We start from the raw sequence: 20309 nt of genomic DNA, 5'->3' as shown, positions 1-20309 counted from the left end.
ACCTCACTTAACTTTTACTGAAAACAGTACTATTCGCATGGGTACCAAACAATATAGTTATTTTTTATGTATGGTTTTGAGCCTCGCATGATGGTCGATTGTAAACTAAAAACAATACTCCACTTTCAAGTGAAGAAAGAACTTTTAAAAAACATACAAGAAATAGTGAAAGAAAACCTTTTAAAACAGCAGGAAAGGCAGGAAAAATATACGAAATACGAATATGATCCAGGAGATAAAAATATTTTGTCCCTTCCGTAAAGAAAGAGGCAATAAGAAACAAAGATTAATGCTAGGCCGCACGATATGACAGGCCACCAACTGTTATTTAGAAATTAAACCCGATTTTATATAGTTTCTCTTCACGATTCTTTTAAGGAAAATTATCGACCGTCTGAACCTCTTTTACGAGGGGAAAAGAAAAATGACATAAGAAAAGCTAATATAAATAACATCTGCTGAAAAAGAAATATAATATTTCAACAAGCTAAGCAAGCATATGTTCAGTGATAGTATTTCACAAGAAAATAAAGAAGAGACGATCATTGTGCTGTACAATAGCCACTAAATAAACAACAAGTATATATTTCAAGCATCAACAGAATAGCTCATTTTTTCTTCATCTGCTAAAACGAAAAAAGAGAAACGAGAACGGGACAGAAATCACACTTCAGTCATTACTTATCAACTAACTAACTAACTCTATGCCCTAAGGAGCTCGAGGTTCAATACGTTCTAAAGAGCTATCTACTGACTTCTATCCTTACCCAATTGGATTCAGTTTCTACTTTGTATTCCTATTTCTGTGAGATGCATCTTAATATTATCTTCTCATCTGCGCCTAGGTCTTCCTGATAGTTGTTTTCCGATTGGTTTTCCAGTTAAGACTTTGGAAGCGTTCCTAATTTCTTCCATCCTTACTACATGACCTGCCCATCTGAGCCTCCTAGACACTATGACCCTAATAATGTCTTAATTAAACGGTACAAATTATGTAGTTCTTTGTTATAAAGCTTCCGCCATTTCCCATTTCCCTTCCTCTTGGTTCCTAATATTCGTCTCAGAATCTTGTTCTCAAACACTTTCATGATTATCCTTTCATATATTTTAAGCTTCAAATTCCTCGACATAATTCATGACGACAATGATTCTGAACTGAATGATAACGCGAATTTCCTGAATTTAGTTGACATTTAAAGTCTTCGTGAATATGGTTTCGTCTGTTAATATTGATCCTAGATATTTTAAAGTATCTACTATATGAAAAATGTTATTTAATATTTTAACGCATTCATAATTTGCCATATTACGATCCAGACGAACTTCCATGTATTTACTTTTCTCTGCATTTTCTTCTAAACCCATTTTCCTGCAAACGTTTAATAAGACCTCTGGATTTGTTTTTATTGTTCTCATATCATCCCCTATTAAATTTACATAATCAGCATACGCCATGACCTGGTGAATACCATTCAACTCTAGGCATTGCTTATTAACACTCTTCTTTATAGACCTAAGTAAATGTAGTCATTTTCGCTATTAATAATAAGATATTAACAAACACATACTTACCATTAAAAACACTAAAATGGATACTTCATTTCCGATTATACTTTTCTTCCTAGCTTCATACTGTCCAATTCAACGAACAGAACAACAATCCACGCATTTTCTTCTTTTTCCACATGACGTCAACAATCTACACATGTATAGAAACATCACCCATTTACTTCCTTGATGTGACTTACGATTTTCCAAGACGCCATGCTCTATATATACGTAATGTTCAGAAAATCAGGCCATGTGTTACACATTTTTCTTCCTGTATGAATACGCTAATTTTACAATTTGCTTAACAATTATCATAGCGGTTTTGTTTTCAATACTATTCTGTATGTTATATTGTCGCCTCTGTTCGAATCAACCAGCGCAGACTTGTCCAAAAGTTGATATTTCTACGCAATTCCATTACATACATTTCATAATAATAACACTACTGATGTGCAATCACCACCGACAAACACTTTGTTATGTCCGTTGGATTAATGTATTTATGTTAATTATATACGTCAAAGCTCAAAATGTCTTTCCCTTGAAGTCAGTCAGATCCTGCCTTAGTCAAAAGACTAACAGTTTAACATTTGTCTATTATAAACATCCTTTATTATACAGTGTTAGTGTTCATCAGTGTTTGTGTTTAGTGCTTGGTGCAATTATATTTTCAGTGCATCTAAAGTGCGTTCCTGGACTGATTCCTCATCACCAGTGCCAATATACAAAAATGACCTTCTGGCTTATTTTTTAAATTGGCATGAGGTGTAATAATCTTCAAGTGGTCTACATTGGTAAAACCCAACACGTACTTATATTTGGTAAACAACATCACACGCTTTTCTTCTACGACTACTGCAAGAAACTATGACTTCTACGATTACTACGACGACAGACATCATCTTCATCACCAAGTCAGATGGCAGAAGAGGAACACTGACATCATCGCTGCTAGGATAAGGTATTAAACTGCGTGTAATGTCCCAATAGACATCAGTTTCGGCTATTCAATTTTCCTTCTGGAGCTCTGAGAGCTCTAACACAACGCAATTATCTTATCTCCCCTGAAACTCTTATGTAAGCCTAGCTTGCCCACCTAGCTTCACTGAACTTTTGCGAGAACTCAACCCCTCTCTTAGCATGCCTGATGCTCTGAGAGAATTCTAACTGCAACAACCTAGCTTGCTTGAAGCTCTGTTGTTTTCCTGCCCGCCTAGCTTGTTTAGATCTCTGCAGACACCAACATCTCTTTGCTTGTATGGAGCACTAAGAATTCGTTCACACTTCCACTCATCTTACACGGAGTTCTATTGGAATATCTCCCGTGGCTGCTTGGCCTTGAGACACTTGTTTTACCCAAACTGCTTAGTGAACATTTTATTGGTATTGGGACCACCTTATAATTACTTTGTGTTTTGTTATATATAATAGGTATTTTATAATAAAAAGGTTGTGAAAGAAAACTAAAAACTTTTATTATATTACTCTACCTTTTAACTTATCAAGGTATTTAGTGCAATATCATTATCATCGATATGGGAAGTTAAAATAGGCAGAAAATAATGTGATCATGTTGAATGAATATCTCACATGTACATTATTGACTGTGCAATTTGGTAGCACCAAATGTTCGACATATCAATAGAGTTGCATTGTCATTAGATATAATCGAGAAACAGTGAAGGAAAAAAGAGCGCTACTACGAGAAGAAATGGCTTCTAAAGACTACATATTGGCATGTGACAACTTGTAAGAATCGTGCATCTTAACATATGATTGTAAGAAATTGATTACATCTTTCAGAAGGATCAGATGTGTACTGAGGATGAACCTCTCGCAAAGGTTTACTTTCAACAATTCTGGGTTTTATAACATTGAAGCTACCTATATATGGTGTTGAAGGATCGAAGGGCAACTCTTTTTGTATTTTAAGTACTCTTTTTGCATTTTATATGAGAGGTTACAACACACTCTGACGGAGTGGTGAGCATATGGAAAATATGGGTCACACTGGTTCCTGAATTCCTAAATGCTGAAGACAGTTGGCAGGTAAGTCAAATTGAGATTATATGACACTTTTCTGCATTGCACATTTTTTAACAAATAGTGTCCTGAAACAACCCCTCATTTTATTACTTTCTGTTTAATACCATTTACTGGAAGAATGCCTACGAGAGGTGCTGCTTGTGAATAAACAATTCAGTTTCTTTAAGGAAGGAAGAACCAGGTTTCTTAAATATAAGCGATTCAGGATGAGTTTTACATCCATCAACTTAACCCTGAGACAAAACAGACTTCAAAGCAGTGGAAACTCTTTCTTCGCTTTACTGCCTGAGTATTTCATCTGGTGTCGATAGTGGTGAAGTGATTGACGGGATTTTATGGAACTCTGAGGGCATTCTTATAGTTGGCTATCTACCAGGAGTAACCACGGTGACCAGATTGTAGTAATTTGGAAGTTTCAAGGAGCTTGAATGGAAAGCAAGTGAGGTTAAACTACAAAGTTGTCTGAACTCGTTCTGATGCATTCAAACAACATAAAGGCCAGAAATTTCTTTATATTCCTTTTCGGCAAATTTCTTCTCATTCTGCATAATTCTCATAAAAATCAGTTTTATCCAGGTGCTCACTCAACTACAGTTATGTTCAATGAAGCAATCATATGTCTAAAGTCTTATTCTGTTTCGTACGATTTTTTTCTTTTTCCTTTTTTGTTCTTACTAGAAGTAAAATAAAATAATGATGTTAACACGTAAAAGGTATTTCTGACAAGGAAACATTCCAGGTAACATTTAGTATAAGCGTATAATTATATGAAAATATTGTAACTAGGATCTTTTAAATACACATTTTATATTCATTGTCGTACTTTTATTTATAATTTAATTTTATTTGCATATATACTCATATTTTATACCGGGGTCTATAGCATAATCACTGAAACTTTGTATACAACAATCAGACAGGATAATGTTGTAAACGGCACGTACAATCTCAAGATATACTTTTAGTGAAATAAGGAATGTCAATGATTCCTTATTTAATTTTAGGAACACTCAAATTATGAAATATCAAGGGGACATAAAAGCAACTTCGACTGTCAGGAAAGACTTAATAATAAAATTTCTTTAAATCTAACTATCTCTTTTTTCTAATGATTAAGCAGAACGGAGTTTCCTGTTTGTCTAAAGATAAGTTTAGATCAAATCATGACACACAGTATTAGAGGATCGTTGGGCAGAGCAAAACGACGTCTTTAACGGAAACTACAAAGAAGAAAAATTTTAACTTACCAAATTTAGAGCTTTGAGAAATGTAGGCCTCTTGGATGTGAAGTAGTTAAACTCTATTTTTTTTTTTCAGGAGATAATTTTTAAATTCAATATCTCATGATAAACTCATATTTATTTTGTGCTTACAACCAGAAACGTAATTACGAAGTCTCTTTTCCAATGCTGATTATGAAAAACAAGCCTGTAAATCTTCAGGCGATTTACATCATATTTTAGAATTTAAAGTACTCTCCTGAAAAATTTGTTTTGAGGTTTTATTTATTCCTCAAAATTGCATTTCAAGCGTTCTATTTAATTTGGTCAACCAGTTAAAAAGGAGGAATTTCGTTGAGAAATAATAACATAGTATTCATGTCTGAGAGGTTTTCATTTTTTGTTAGGAAATATATATAACCACAAAAACAGTAAAGCAAATGTCGTGGAAGTTGGGAAAGAGCAAAATCATCCACCACAAGGATTCTAACTAGGGATGAGACATTGAGTCCCAAGACCAAGGACCAGTTTAAACGCATGGCTATCCCAGGAACTGTAGCTACCTCTGAGTTATATCTATAAAAGAAGCTTTTAGTAACTCTCTTTGTTGTTTAAGACTTTTACTTTATTTTGGTTTTGATCGAAAATCATTTTTTAAAATTACAACACTAATTTCTACAACCACCAACTAACTACTTTGTTTTCCAAGTACCATTCTATTGAGTAACAAAATTTGAATTAAATGCTTGTAACAGTGAACCAGTAGCTAGCTGCCTTTGGAAAATTCGTTATCAACGGTGCACTCTTTCAATATACCACCTTTAAGAAACTTAAAGAAATTAACGCGGAATTTAAAATTTGGTGATGTGTTCACAAACATATCCATATCTAAATGCGTTATTGGCTTCACTTTTTACAATTAGAATATATTAACACTCACACTGATATCGAGAATGTATTTCAAATTGTTGTATAACTAACACGGAGTAAAAAATAAGTAGTAAAATGAAATGCAAAACCTGAAACATAGTACTACATCGCCAAAAGTAATAAAATATTTTTGTTTTCACTGTATCATTATGTAAACAGGATAAATGTATTTCGTACTGGAAGATTTCCAACATCTACCTTTTACCATATGAACATCAATTTGATCTCAAGCGTTAGGGGATACATAGTTGATACATGTCTGCTCCTCAGTATTCTGTCGCATAAAAAGTATACTACACTACAAGACAATGTAGTGTTTTCAACTTCCCCAGCTTCTTCGATATACTCGATTTTTCAGTATTAGTAATGATATGCACTACAGTTTCTGCGTGTTCACGATTATATTAGTAAATGTAAAGGGATGTTAAATAAGCTGCATAACCTAAAACATATATCAATAGCAAATAACATATTTAAGATCTCGGTAGTAAAATATATACAGTACTGTATTACACTCTTTAAATATTAATTAGAGGCTTTAATAATATCAGAATAAATAGAATTATGTAAATACCTGGAGTTGTACTCTTTGCTGCATCATAGAAGAAATCGTTATAATATCTTTGAGGGTAATATTGGCGGTAATAAGAACGTGATGAAGGATGCGATAACAATACGCCACGGTCAGCTTCTACTTGAAGTGAATTGTAGTAAAATACCTACAAGATAGATAAATGCTTAATTACTCACTAATAAACTAACATGACGAAAAGTGAATTGCATGTGAGGGGATAAAACATTTTATAATAGTAAATAGTTAAAGGTGTAATATAATATATGATAGTTGCCAATGGAAGTTCTTGAACACCGATTAGTTTTAACCCTGTCGCTTCTTTTGTCAGATGGTTTAAAGAAATCAAGAAGTTTTCGGCATATGTCCGAGTGAAAATATCACTTTGATAAAATAATTTAAAGTATTTTAGCATATTTTAGAACACTCTAAAAGTGAATTATTCTTGCGTTATTCATACTGGTTAGAAATGAATTACACACTTTCTAGACACGGGTTTCCCACTATTTATACTTTCTTCAACTGCTGGCAATACCACCATAATTGTTAGCTACTTCCTTTAACATATAACACTTAAAATGAGAAATTGGTTCAAATATATTGATCTCACGAATTGTTTCTTACTTGTCTCGATTAAGTTGAAGATTATATCAGATTTGTGGTAGTTTGGAATTCAAACATTTCTTTCAGGATTTACCAATATTCAATAGCGGTAAAAAGAGTACTCCAGACGAATAATAGATAGAAGTTCTGCGGAAGAAAGTTTCAAAATATGGATTATCCAAAAGAAAAGTCATTTATGTTTATCGCGCGCCAGCAATTATTCGAAGAATTAGAAATACTTCGTACACGTCATGATATAAGTGTATACCGAGACAATATGCTAAAATATTTAATCTTATTTAAATCAGCCTGTTTAAGTTACAATGGAAAATCACTAGCGCATATGTGAAAACAATCCTTCCTCCATAAAAGTGACATAGCAATTCAAACATGAGGGTCTATATAAGTGTTCATTAAAGAAATGCTTCTCGAGTGATAAAGTTTCTTGTAAACATGATAAAACTGATAGTTGTAAGAGGAATTACTTTACCGTAGCGTAAAGTGTTTGGAATTAATAAATAGCTTAGGATTCAGTTTACTACAACCCAGCCAATATAGTAGATAATACCGTTTGAAGGTCTTCAATCAATTTATTTTGTCTTGCATTGTAACGTGAAATGTTATGTCATGTGATCTGAAGGAAACCTGAAGATGCTGAACGCATATGTTTGCGCCAGCAAAGTGTTTTGGTTTTCTGAGAGTAGACAGTTATTTAAACTATTTGTAATTTCAAGCAAATTTCTAATGGCAACATGGAACCCTCAATAAGGGTCAACAGAAAGGTAACGAGATAATGTTCATCAAGGTTGCCCCACTTGCTTCTTCTTTGTGCTTTTGAGTGAAGAGATAAAGTAAAATCCAAGACTTTCTTAAGTATTTACCAACCACTTCTCCCAATACTGTCACCACTTAAAATCAATTAGAAATAGCATGACTGACTCTGAAGATCATTTATAGTTATTTTCTGAGACCATGATATAGTATCAAATGATTAATTTTCGTTAGCTGAAAACTTCGATATTTATGACAGGGTAGATTTTCTAAAGGGATAAAGGTACTATGCTTATAAAAGGTATTAAAACAGACAGTCAACACAAATTTCAAGTGTTCCTGGAATAACGTTATGGAAGTAAACATAGTTATATTCAAGAAATTCCTCACAGGATGCTTCCACCAACTACATATAGGAACAGGGCAGGATTTAGAGAGGGGTGAGCCGGTGCACGTGCACCCTTCTTCGTTGTAAATATACATTATATAAAATGAGAAGCTACCAGTGAAAATATCAACACTCTCCGAAAATTTCTGCAGTTATGTTTCCGTTTTAAGCTTAAAAGAAAGCACAGTTTTATAAAAGCAGCAATTTAATTTGGTTTTCTGAATGTTGAAAGAAAAAATATTCTTCAAGCAAAGCAATATAACATTTGACAAGTAGGGAAGAAAATACAAGCCAGGAAAAGAGAACAATTTGTCCTGCATTTTACTTGCGACTCTCTTTAAAATACTCTCTTCTTCAGTTCTATGCATCTGCGTTGTAAGGTGTAAAGAATATTGTAACATGTCATTTTCAACAGTTTCAATTAGACTGTCTATTTTGGTAGCTATGGTGCATCCTCCTCAGAAAATCCTTGGTCCGTCCCTGTATAGGAATATACCAATATTTGTTGTAGAAGTCTATCATGAGCGATTATTGTTTACGGTGAAACTTTAATTCTCAATTAACAACTCAATCTGTCTACAGACTAACTTCCAGCAATAACAAGAAGAACATAGTGTGTTGAAGATTGCTAGTTAATGGACACTTTCATTATATGCGGGTCTAAAATAATATAACAATTTCAAAACTAGAAATATCAAGTAATCTAGATTATGCCTTCTTTCCTTTCAGTAACTGACATTGTACACTCACAGAATTAAGTGGCTAATCTCCTACTGAGCACATTGAATAGATGGCAAAATTGTAGCTTCAAAGTTCGTTAATGCTTGGTATCCTCAGAGGTCTGGGTATCCTCACATAGCTAATACATGTAACAAAATATTGCAGTTTTCATTTCCATTTATTCTTGAATATAGTAAAATGATATTTCACTTAATGTACTGCCTGTCTCAAAAGGAAACGTATTCCTTCCCTATTTATGGTGACTACCGTATGCTGCACTCTGTTTTTTTTCTTTGGCTCCAAATCACGAAACCAATAACTGGCCTCAGAAAACTAAAGCTCCGTTGACATCCAGTGCATCGATCGCAAAATTTAAGATGATCGAACTCAGCGCGGAAAATCGCAACTACACCTTGTTGTGCAACTAGTACCCTGTTCACAAGATACGCCATTGTTCAAAGTAGCGATCCGCATTCCCTTGATTTAGGAGGGAGTCACAACAGAAAAAGGTCTTATATCATAATGTGACAATAATTTTCACCAATTGGTCACAGCTACAGATCCACTACCATCAGCTGTGTTAGCTACAATCAGACATGATACTTAAGCCGCTGACAACTCTAGTAACCTTCCAGATAAATAAACACCCATGCTACGTATTATCTCGACAGACAGCATACAGTCTGAGGTGAAGAATGAAGTCCCCGCCCTTGTACACTCTCCTGCATTATCGTGCCCACCATTGATACATGCGTAGCCTGCCAAAGTGTTTAGAAAAGGAAAACATAAAAGTCCCACATTTCCTAATAAAGTAAATATGTCGTCGTCGAAAATTCTGTTTTTTATAGCCCAGTATATATTAATAACAATGTTAGTAATATTGTGAAGATATGTGTATTTGGACATCGGAATTGGTGATATTTTATTTTAAAATTCTATGCAGTAAAAATCATCATCATTTATTTAAAGTTGAATCACTTTTCGATTTTTTTCTAAGTTCATTTACTTTTCTTACAAGGTAGATTTCTTGCTGTTAATTCCTTCAACACATGTAATTTCTTAATCAATACAAACGACAAATTGTTTCCCTGTCAGCACTCCTATCATCACCTCACCTTTGGTTAATCTATGAGCACGCACTTTTCATCGAGACTGAAGAAATAGTCAAAGACCCAGGATATTAACCCGGAAGGAACGTCGAATGAAAACCATCGAGAGACTTTTGGGAGGGAAGCCCTAATTGAATTGGAGCCGAGTCAACATGTAGGAGCGCGAGCTACAATTCCGAGTTTACGAGAAGTTTACCTTGCTCTAGCCTAGAGAGCACTTTGTCTTAGCTAACGTCATAGCTGTCGAATGCAATGGATAGTTTGCTAAAGAGCTATTTCGATTTTGATTGAATTTACTATTTTCGCAACGCTAGTTTCCCTGTCCGGGTTTGATGACCCTTAATTCGCGACTACTCAACCTTTTCAACCCCTTTGATATCAAAATCTGTTACCATTGTATATGGTCGAGTTTATTTGTATGCAACCCAGATCAAATCCTGTGCTTTCTGCTCTACCAAATTCAGTGTTCGCATAATCCTGGGAACATCTTGCCAGTTCTCACATTCCCAATCACACAATTAAGCAGCAGACTGACAAGTGGCAACGATTAGAGATTCAAACTGTAGGAATAAGTTACTGCGGGGCGTTAAAGATATTAATAACATTCATCAACAAGGCTGTATGAGACGTAAACCAATATTTACAAGATTCAAACGAGGAATTTAAATGATATAAGATACCATCGAGAGTTGAACTCGGGTGTTACAAGTATGAGTCAATTGCATACAGTTGCAATATTCAGGGGAACGGTTATTTGCTTTAAACAAGAGAAAACTATTGGTTAGTATAGGAATGCCATTGGTAAAATATGATAGTTTATAGTATTAACTGTACGAATTTGTTTTTTTAAAAAAAAGTAAGAAAGAAGGAAAAGTTAACTTTGATTTTTCGTGCTAAGTAAATATAGTATAACGTTTTGTTCATCACCGAAGCTATACGGGTCCCAAATTAGTGTAGTATTTCAAGAACTAAACTGGAGTTTTCGAATGAATAATTAAATTGCATGAAGTTGCGATATTTCCTGTTTTCGTGTGGTATTTGCTTAAGAGAAAAGAAAACTAATGAATTGGTATTGTTTTATTTAGGATCTTTATATCTTCTTAAAAAAACATGAAGATTGTTATTATACTAAGAAAGTGTACAGAAAATAAAAGAATGTTAAGAATACTTAGGTTAAAATGATTGAATGAACACAAACTCAGATATTTTCGTAGGGAAGTAAGTGGGTTTGATCAATATGGTTATTATTTTCATAAAAAGTATACAATCGCATTCATAAATAGGCATTGTTGTTATACACTAAGAAAAAGAGAAAAAGAAATCAAATGTTTAACTATAAGATAGGTGTAGTTTTTGAAGTTTAAAGCATTGTATTATATATTTCATAGCTAGCTATTTAGTGTACTATTATTGCTAGTATATGTAGGGGTTTGTTTCTTGTCCTTTGCCATTACGAAAAGAAATCATTTTATAAGTATAGTATGTTGCTATAAGATAGGTGTAATTTTTGAAGTTTAATTTACATTTTCTGGTAATAAAAATTCGTATTTCTTTATTTTCAGAAAAGATGATGGCAACCCCGCGTACTTTTGTAATGACCAGTGTAGAATATTATGAAGATAAAGTAAGACGAAAAGGAAACAAAGAAGTGTTCTATATTTCTAGTACGTGTCCAAACAATAAATTGATAAAAAGAAGATGGCACACATGTGATGAATGTGTCTATGTGACGCTATTAGAACTTTATCAAGAGGAAAAAGAAAGAGAAAGTGTAGATAAAGTGATTTTGGGGGTAAAATGGAACTCTGATGGTAAGTGTAAGAGAAAAAAGTGAAATGATAAAGGAGGAAAAGGAAAAAGAAAACGAAGAAGAAAAAGAAATGACGAGGGATGAGGTGATTTTTGGACTGCCATAAAAAGCCGACATGAAGAAAAAACTAAAGAAAAATTATATATAGGCCTATATATATATATATAATATATATATATGCAATGTGAATACATATATATATTAAAAATAAAAATAAAAAATTTAAATTAGCTGTAGATAAAATTTGATGTTTTATTTTAATAAATGTGAACCTTGTTTTGAATTGGTATATCTAAAAATATATGAATAGTTGTTTATGCTGGAAGAAGCAAGATGTATTGTTGGTGCGTTTAAATTAATGTGCATACAAGTCACTTATTTTAATGTGTGCTGCTCTTTACCTGTAAACTGAAATTCTAATTTGTTGTTTTAACATTGGGCCTAAGGGAGATAAACATTTACCTTAAAGAAACAAAGACACAAAGATTTACGATTCATGATAAGCATTTAGATCTATTGGACCATACTGCACGTTTCCTTTTCCTTATAGGAGGTACTACTTTTTCCTTTTCTTCTTCTTCTTCGTCTTCTGCAATCGATTTCAGAGGTATTTTTCCCTTGACGATGATGCTACTGGTGATGCTTTAGATCGTCGTCTAATTTCCAAAATAGTAAGCTAGACGGTTAGAATTAGAATAGAAGCCTTTTCACAAGACTACATTACGTTTTTGATAATTTTGGTATTTTTTATTCTACGATGTATTTAAAATAATAGTGTCGTTATAATACATTTTAAGTCTTCATGGATAAATTATGCTCTGTAGCGAGTAGAAAATGGTTGCGGAACATTACTCTACTACACTAAGTATCCATCTGAAAGATTGAGTCATTGCTAACAAGAAGATATGGTGTTACATCCCACGATTAAACATTTTACGCTAAAGGAAACGATGATGATGATGAGACATGAATGAAAATCGTAAAAAAACTTGGAACGACGAAAACACCCACACAATTCACTTGTGAGCTGGGATTAAACCAAGGACTCCATGCACGAAAATTGAACGTTTTACCACTGATCCACCGTGTACTTGTATCTTACGCTCGAAGCGTAAAAAATATTTCAGTTTAATGTACCACGATTATGCCTATTATACTAAGGGAGACGGATGATTAAGGCAAATGAATGATTCAATAATTAGTAAAATGAGAATGTGTAAGTAGCTCATGAAAACTCACGGGCGCGATGTTGTTCATTATAAGCTTACTTGTTCAGAGGTCGAACTAGGAACCATGCACTAGATGTAAGCACTCTGACACAGTGCACGGCAACTAGTAATAAAAAAAACTTCTTTTAGGCTTTCCCGCTGGTCTGCGTAACATTGTCCTCTGTGAACGAATACAAATTATGATAATCACACTTCTCAGAAACGTGATATGTTTATTACTCCTTCGCAGCCACAAATGTTATGACATTGTATTCTTCTTCTTCTTCTTTCACATATGCACACAGACACGCACACACACGCACACACACACACACACACACACTCTAACTCTTTCTTCATGCAACATGATACAACAAGGAATTAACATACAAACCTCTAAGTAATCTTGCATTGTATGCTTGTCTTTTTTTTTTTTTTTTTTTTTTTTTTTTGCAATACAATGCAATGTGAAATTTGAATTCCAGACTATGCAATGCAACGGGAAGCCACATGAAAGTGCTATGTCTGTCCGTCTAAATGACTGACTGAAATTTTAATGCTTTAGTGGTTAGCGCGGGTGTCATACTAGTAAAGCGAAAGGATGCTGATAAGTTCTAGATAAAATCAGGGCATGCATTTTGTATTTATATTTCCAAAACGAGACGAGACAACAAAAGGTTTTTGAGAATACTTCGAGAATCAACCCCCAAAACGGTAAGATCGAGAAGTGGTTTCTTTGAAAACGATTCACCGTTCCAAATCAAATTTTGTCAACGATTTAATTCTTTTCAAATTTTCAAATTGAAATTATTTCTTTTTTAACACTGATTATCATAGAACAAAATGGTAAGATGGAGAACTGGTTTCTTTGAAAACAATTCATCGTTCCGAGAATAGCCTATGTCGTATCATCTCTCTTAAAGATGTTTTCAAATTGGTAATGATAGAAATCATTTTTGGTTTTAACGTTAATCGACATAAAGCAAAATCGACAATAGATAACAAGAATTCAGTTCTGCAAGAATTTATTTAATCGGAAGAGATCTTTATTTTTCCGGGGGTCTTTACATGATCCACAAACCTATTACATTTTACGTTTGAGGGGTGTGGTTACTTAGTGGTAGAGGGTTCACATACAGTACTAGGGGTCCCTAATTCTATCACAGCTCGCGTCGTGTGGACTTTCTGATTAACAAACACCGTGCTTGTGGGTTTTCTCGGATTTCTCCCGTTATCCGTCCATTTCATCATTTCATTCATTTCTCATGATTGCCGTCTCCTTTAGCGTAACCGTTGTAATCTTGCGACATAAAACTGAAAGGTTTCATTTCATCTCATTTCATTTAAGGATTGAATATTATCATCATATAGCAACAACGGTAAGAGAAAACAAAACAAAACAAATTGCAATGTGAAGTGAAACTCACTTGAACTATGTTAATAATCGTTGAAATCATAAAGTATTGATTTCTACAACTTTCAGTTCGTTTAAAAGATTGACGCGTGTGGAGGTCGTTGCTTCGATCCTTACCCAAGTAAATTTGTGATGAACAGCATCGTGTATGTGGATGTTCCATTAGTACTCCGTACGTTTCTAGGTCCGTTGATAGAGTGCTCACATTTGTTTCTTCTGTTTTTTTAAGTTGTACAAGAAACAGAATGTACTTAAAATGAGAGTAAACTACATGAAACATAGGACTTCGAAACTAACTTGTTTGGTGATGTGTAGTGCATACCAATATCAAGTTATAGTGAACTGTATATAACGTTTTCCCCGACCATTGTTACTCTGCGAATAAAGTCGAGACGAGACGAGACTCCTACAAAACCTATTAAACAAAACGAGAAATGTATTTTTTTATTTCTTAATTAATCACACGTAACGAACTAATTAATCATTTATCACGAAAACAGAAATTTTCAATTCTAAATCGTAAATTAATTATTCTTTCTTTAAATGGTCATAATCGTACGACGATAAACTACGAACTAAAGGCCTCCGCAATAAAAGTAAACGCACAGGTCTCCATCGTCATCATATCACACATCAACTTCTATAATAATAATAATAATAATAATAATAATAATAATAATAATAATAATAATAATAATAATAATGAAGGTATTGATGAATTTAGTACTTGAAAGAAAACAAAAGTATTCAAAAATCTACAAACACAATGATGTTCACCGTAAACGTACGTCGCACTGTGATCGAACTAAAGACTACTGCAATAGAGACAAGCGTACAGCGTCTCCTTAGTAAAAAAAAAAAAAAAAAAAAAGACGTCCGTACGATTTCATTTTTGGCCAAACATTCTAAATGAAGTTTCTTAATTCCTAAAAGACAAGTATCGGAATAATACCAACATTGTTATACTAATTTAATAATCCTATCATATTTAAACGTATTAAACGACAAAAAGATACAATTTTTTTGTGAAAATAAAGATTTTAATTTCACTATATTATATTTTATTATTATTATTAAATGTACTAGATTTAGTACTACACTGATCAGTATAAATGAAAAAAATATTATTTTCTTCTTCTTTATGAACAGAAGTCCATTTCATTTCCGGATGTTGTTTTATTGACACAGGTCAATGTTCGAATGTTCTTAAACGTAATTCCTTTGTACAATACTGATTATATATTGAGGACCAAAACATTTATATGCACTAATATATGGTAATTCTGGCACTTGTTGGAATGGTATCCTTTCAGATACAGAATTCGATCGCAGTTCCATTCTTAATTTCCCACAATTTGCATTTTTCTAATCGTCTGTTTAAATGAAGTCTTGCTTACGTTTGTAAGTCGAGTTATGCCAGTAATCTATGAAAACAAATTTTTCCAGTTAATAGGAGTTTGTCAATATTATATTATAAAACATGATTTACATTGTCATGTTACTTCAGTAGCTGATCAACAGAGAGTAATGCCACTATGCATACAGATATCTGTGCACGCACGCACGGGAAGAGGAAGAGGAAAATCATGTTTCAACTTGTTTTTACATGTCTCATGCACTTACGAAGAACCACGGTCTTGCGTTCGATTCCGTTGAGAGAGCTTTCAAAATGAAAGCATATTTATGGTGCGGATTCGATTATCGGTGAGAAAACATCGAATATTTTAAGACATTAAGTTAACTCGATCCTTTCTGTCGTGACAACGAAAATCAATGCGAAGTGCTATATACGTGAAATTCTTTTTTCATGCAAGGACTAATTCAAACCTCAATCGTGAAGTACCAAATTCAATCCCAGCTCCCATTAAAATGGATTTTTGTGTACAGAATCTTTATATCGTAAGTTAACGAAGCTACAAAACTCCGATAAATTAATTTCTGTACTAATCTGATTAATACATCTACCTTTAGTACTTACATGAAGTAATGGTTCGATTCTCGGGGAGGGAGCATTATGATTCAAGTTCTAGTTCCTCCCTGAGTTCGATTCTCGCTGAGAAAGTATGCATATGTGCCTTTAGTGGAAGCATTATGTCCGCAAGTTAGTGATCAAACTTAAAAAGTTAAATGTAAACAGTTGGAACGTACAGTTAAGCAATTTTAACATATACCGTACAGTAAGCCGAAGGCTTCGGAAGGGGGTAGGTCAACTAGTAATAAAAAACCTTCTTCTTTTAGCCCATGCGGATTCGGGTTCAATTTTCGAAGAAATTAAGAGAGAGAGAGAAAGAGGGAGAGAGTATTGAAACTTGAAAACACTATAGTGCTTCGAAATGAAGAGCTTTGAACGATAAAGATCATATGTTATACTACAGGGTACGCAGCGCAAATCAATATATATAAGTATACTGTTTCCCAGAGGGGACTAAGGGGTCCAAAATAGCTATCCAATACAAGACGAGAAGACGAAAGCCGATCAATTGGGAAGCTTCGATCGCTGAATATCAGAGAATTGTGGTAGGGAGTCCAAAATAGCTACCCAATGCTATGAGAAGCTTCCGTTCTTTATTCAATACAAGACGAGAAGACGAAAACCAATTAATTGGGAAGCTTCCATAACTGAATATCAGAGAGTTGAGGTGGGGATCAAAATAGCTACCCAATGCTATGAGAAGCTTCCGTTCTTTATCCAATACAAGACGAGAAGAAGAAAACCAATTAATTGGGAAGCTTCGATCACTGAATATCAGAGAGTTGAGGTGGGGGTTCAAAATAGCTACCCAATGCTATGAGAAGCTTCTGTTCTTAGCTTTGCAAGGAGTCAGGGTGTGGGGGGATTCAAATAATTAGCCAATCCATAAGGAGAAGAAGATGAAGAGGAAAAACCATGTTTAGTCTTATTTCTACACCCGGTAGGCGTCCAAGAGTATGAGCATAGTAACAACGGGTTCCCAAAACCAAAATTTTCCCACGGGGAGGATCAAATTACAAAAGGTCAACAGAGGTCAAACTTGCCTAAGTATATTATTCTTACTAGCGCCTTCAATGAACACCACCGAATTGGCTATCGAATCACACGCAAACAAAGCATTTTCACACTTTCACACTTTCGACGAATCAGAAATCTATAGTTCCACTGGAAATTCAGTATTTAATTTGAACTTCAACTTTAGTCTTCATTTTGATGGTGACATAATGATTGTTTCGAGCATCCTCTATATATTCGAATAGCCCTGGGAAATTATTTGGATTCTTGGATTTCTGGAAACATAACTATATAAGGTTTTTTACTACGTTTAAATTCTATATTTTTCCCTGCTTTCTTTCCTCCTCCTTCTTCTTCTCTTAGTTTTTTTCTCTCTCTGTCTCACTTTCTGTCTAACAGGTATCCATTGGTTTCGGTTTTCATTGTGTCTTTAAGTTTTTCCCTCCATCAATTGTTTAGGCTAGCTTGTATTCTTTTATTTTATCGATATTCTGAAATAGAAATTGCTCTCATGTTTTTGTTGATTTTAGCATGTGAGAGACGAACAGAGGGAAGAGTGGGGTCTCTTTACCAGCCACGATTATGGGACGTTTGATGTCGTATTCTCTTTTAATGCGAACTACTCAACCGCAATGGCATGTCCTGCGAAATACCAAGATTGCGGCATTAAAAAAAATAAAGACTTACAAATAATACACCTGGTACCAATCCAATAATGTAACTATGTTACTGTCAATTGAACAATTACTGTTAACTTGAACAATTCTGTGTCATAAGCATAGAACTCTTAATTTGCAAAGAACAAAAGTGTTATGTTGGAATAGTGGCAAACTAATGGTTTGTTCTTCATGTTCTTTCAGCTTCGATCAGTCGGTCGTGCTAAAGTCATAGGTGTGATTTTTTCCATGAAGATAATATAACGTATGCACTTATTTGGAATTCTTTTGCGTAAGCTTACCATCACACAGCAAGTGCAGAAGCTCAAATTAATAGAATGTTAATTATGACTTTGTTACATTATAAACTACTTGCACGAATTAAATTTAGTATCATTCTGAGTTATATGCACTGCCTCCTTTTTAGACTATAAATATGCACACAAGTAATTTCAGATCAATGACACCCTTACACGCTAACGAATTTCGTGCTGGAATCCTTCATGCCTGTTTTCCAATCTTGAAAATATGCCATTCCTCAAACAAACTCCTATGTATATTCAACAGTGCGTTCACGTTCGGTGTTCTGTCCTCATCTCCAAGCCTACTCACAATCAAAATATCAAATTGCTTACCAGATTCTTAATTGGACTCCTTTGTGGTACAGTCCTTCAGAATGTCCAAGGAAATTCCCAACAAAAAGCCAGCCTTTTATCTGGCGCAATAATAACTGTTTCTACTAATACTAATATTTATAGCATAAAATCATAAATGATATAATTCTTTACAAGTGAAGTTACAATATGTTGGTATCCTTCTCGTAAATGCACTTCGTTACTCTAATCAAGCTGATATACTGAGAACAGACTTACTGCTTCTATTTGGACACATATACAAAAAAAATATTGAGTGCCGTTTGTCGCCTACAGGCTTGTGGACGAAATAACGTACTTTTCCTGATTTTACCTGATTACGGAAAAGCACTGTTATGTGGTTAATTGCTCTAACACACATCACCCGGCTGTGTGATATTATATAGTTGAGAATTGTCAGAGTGGTATCAAATATGCTTATGTTGTTTTCCTCAAAAATACCTATAAACGACTGTCTGTTAATGTAGCATGAAATATTTTGATCATTATTTACAAATATTGTGTACTAAATATATGAAAAAGGTATAATAACAACTTGAAACTCTTCTCCAGGTAAATTTTAAAAAGTAGACTGGGGTAGCATCACATTTCTTTCTAGGGATCCTTATTAGGGCATGCGTTTGAATCCTACATAACAAAAATTATTTTATAAAAGTAATACATCTGCATTCTGTTGCGAAGAAAAAGTAATGTTTCATAGTATATCATGTATAGATGCAATAATATTATAAATCAGTTTCAGATATAATATATTCAATTAAATCATAGATATGAAACTAAATGACAAGTCTTTCTCGTATTGTCTCTAATATGAACGTAGTTTCGGCTCTGATTCTAATGTATATTTTTGAACATTAACCAATATGAAAGAATGTTAATCAAAGAAATCACTTATTCAGTGTCCAGAATAATTATTCAATATTGCATTATGTAAGAAAATAATTACTTATTAAACTATATTTTTATTATGGGCAAGTTTAGCCCTTTGGGGATCTTATCGTACGTTTTGTACGATACGCATTTTTCATCGTACATTGCGTTATTTCTCTTCTATTTGAGCTTTTTCGTCCGGTTTTTTTTTGTTTTTTTTTGTTTTTCAAGTCCAGATACATTGTAGAAGATATTACGTATGGTTTCAGACCGTCCTGCGTCCAGACATAGGAGGTGATGACGTCATAATTTTGAAATAGAAATTTTCCCTTATGAACCCTATGTTCATTATTTTTTGGCGGGCTTCTTTTCTCACGTAGAAGATCGAAATTTTGCACAAACATTCAGTCCAGCGAGTAGTATTTACCAGATTTTTTGTTCCGATGTCAGTGCTAAAACAGGGGGGAACCAGAGGAGCAAAGGGTTGAAAAAAGGGATATTTTTACCCAAAAAATTCCGTTTTTCAGGATTTTCCCGCCTCACATACATGATGGGGACACGTGAGTCATACCGTCTGAAAGGCAGTTCCATTCTGAAGAGAATGACGGTCGAATCATTATCCTAGGGTAATTAGGGACGTCTCAGGGATTTTTTGAAAAATATACTTCTATATAGGGAAAAGTGGGGCATTGTCGGTATATATATTTTTTGGCGGGCTTATTTTTTCACGTAGAAGATTGAAATTTTGCACAAACATTCAGTCCAGCGAGTAGTATTTACCAGAAGATTTTTTCCGATTTCTG

At 34.0% G+C, this 20309-nt stretch overlaps 1 protein-coding gene across 6 annotated transcripts in view; it reads right to left on the bottom strand.

Moving 5' to 3' along the window:
• LOC145683440 (uncharacterized) overlaps positions 1 to 20309 on the bottom strand; it is a 501171-nt gene that overhangs the window by 256727 nt on the left and 224135 nt on the right. For all 6 annotated transcript variants that reach the window (XM_081754773.1, XM_081754778.1, XM_081754779.1 and 3 more), the window contains exon 3: positions 6322 to 6466. In XM_081754773.1, the coding sequence (XP_081610899.1) occupies positions 6322 to 6466 (145 nt within the window). The remainder of the gene's footprint in view (positions 1 to 6321; positions 6467 to 20309) is intronic.

The sequence above is a fragment of the Thermobia domestica genome, chromosome 4 (assembly GCF_964235325.1).
Source record: "Thermobia domestica chromosome 4, izTheDome1.hap1.1, whole genome shotgun sequence".
Lineage (NCBI taxonomy): Eukaryota > Metazoa > Arthropoda > Insecta > Zygentoma > Lepismatidae > Thermobia > Thermobia domestica.
This window is presented reverse-complemented; position numbering and strand designations above follow the sequence as displayed.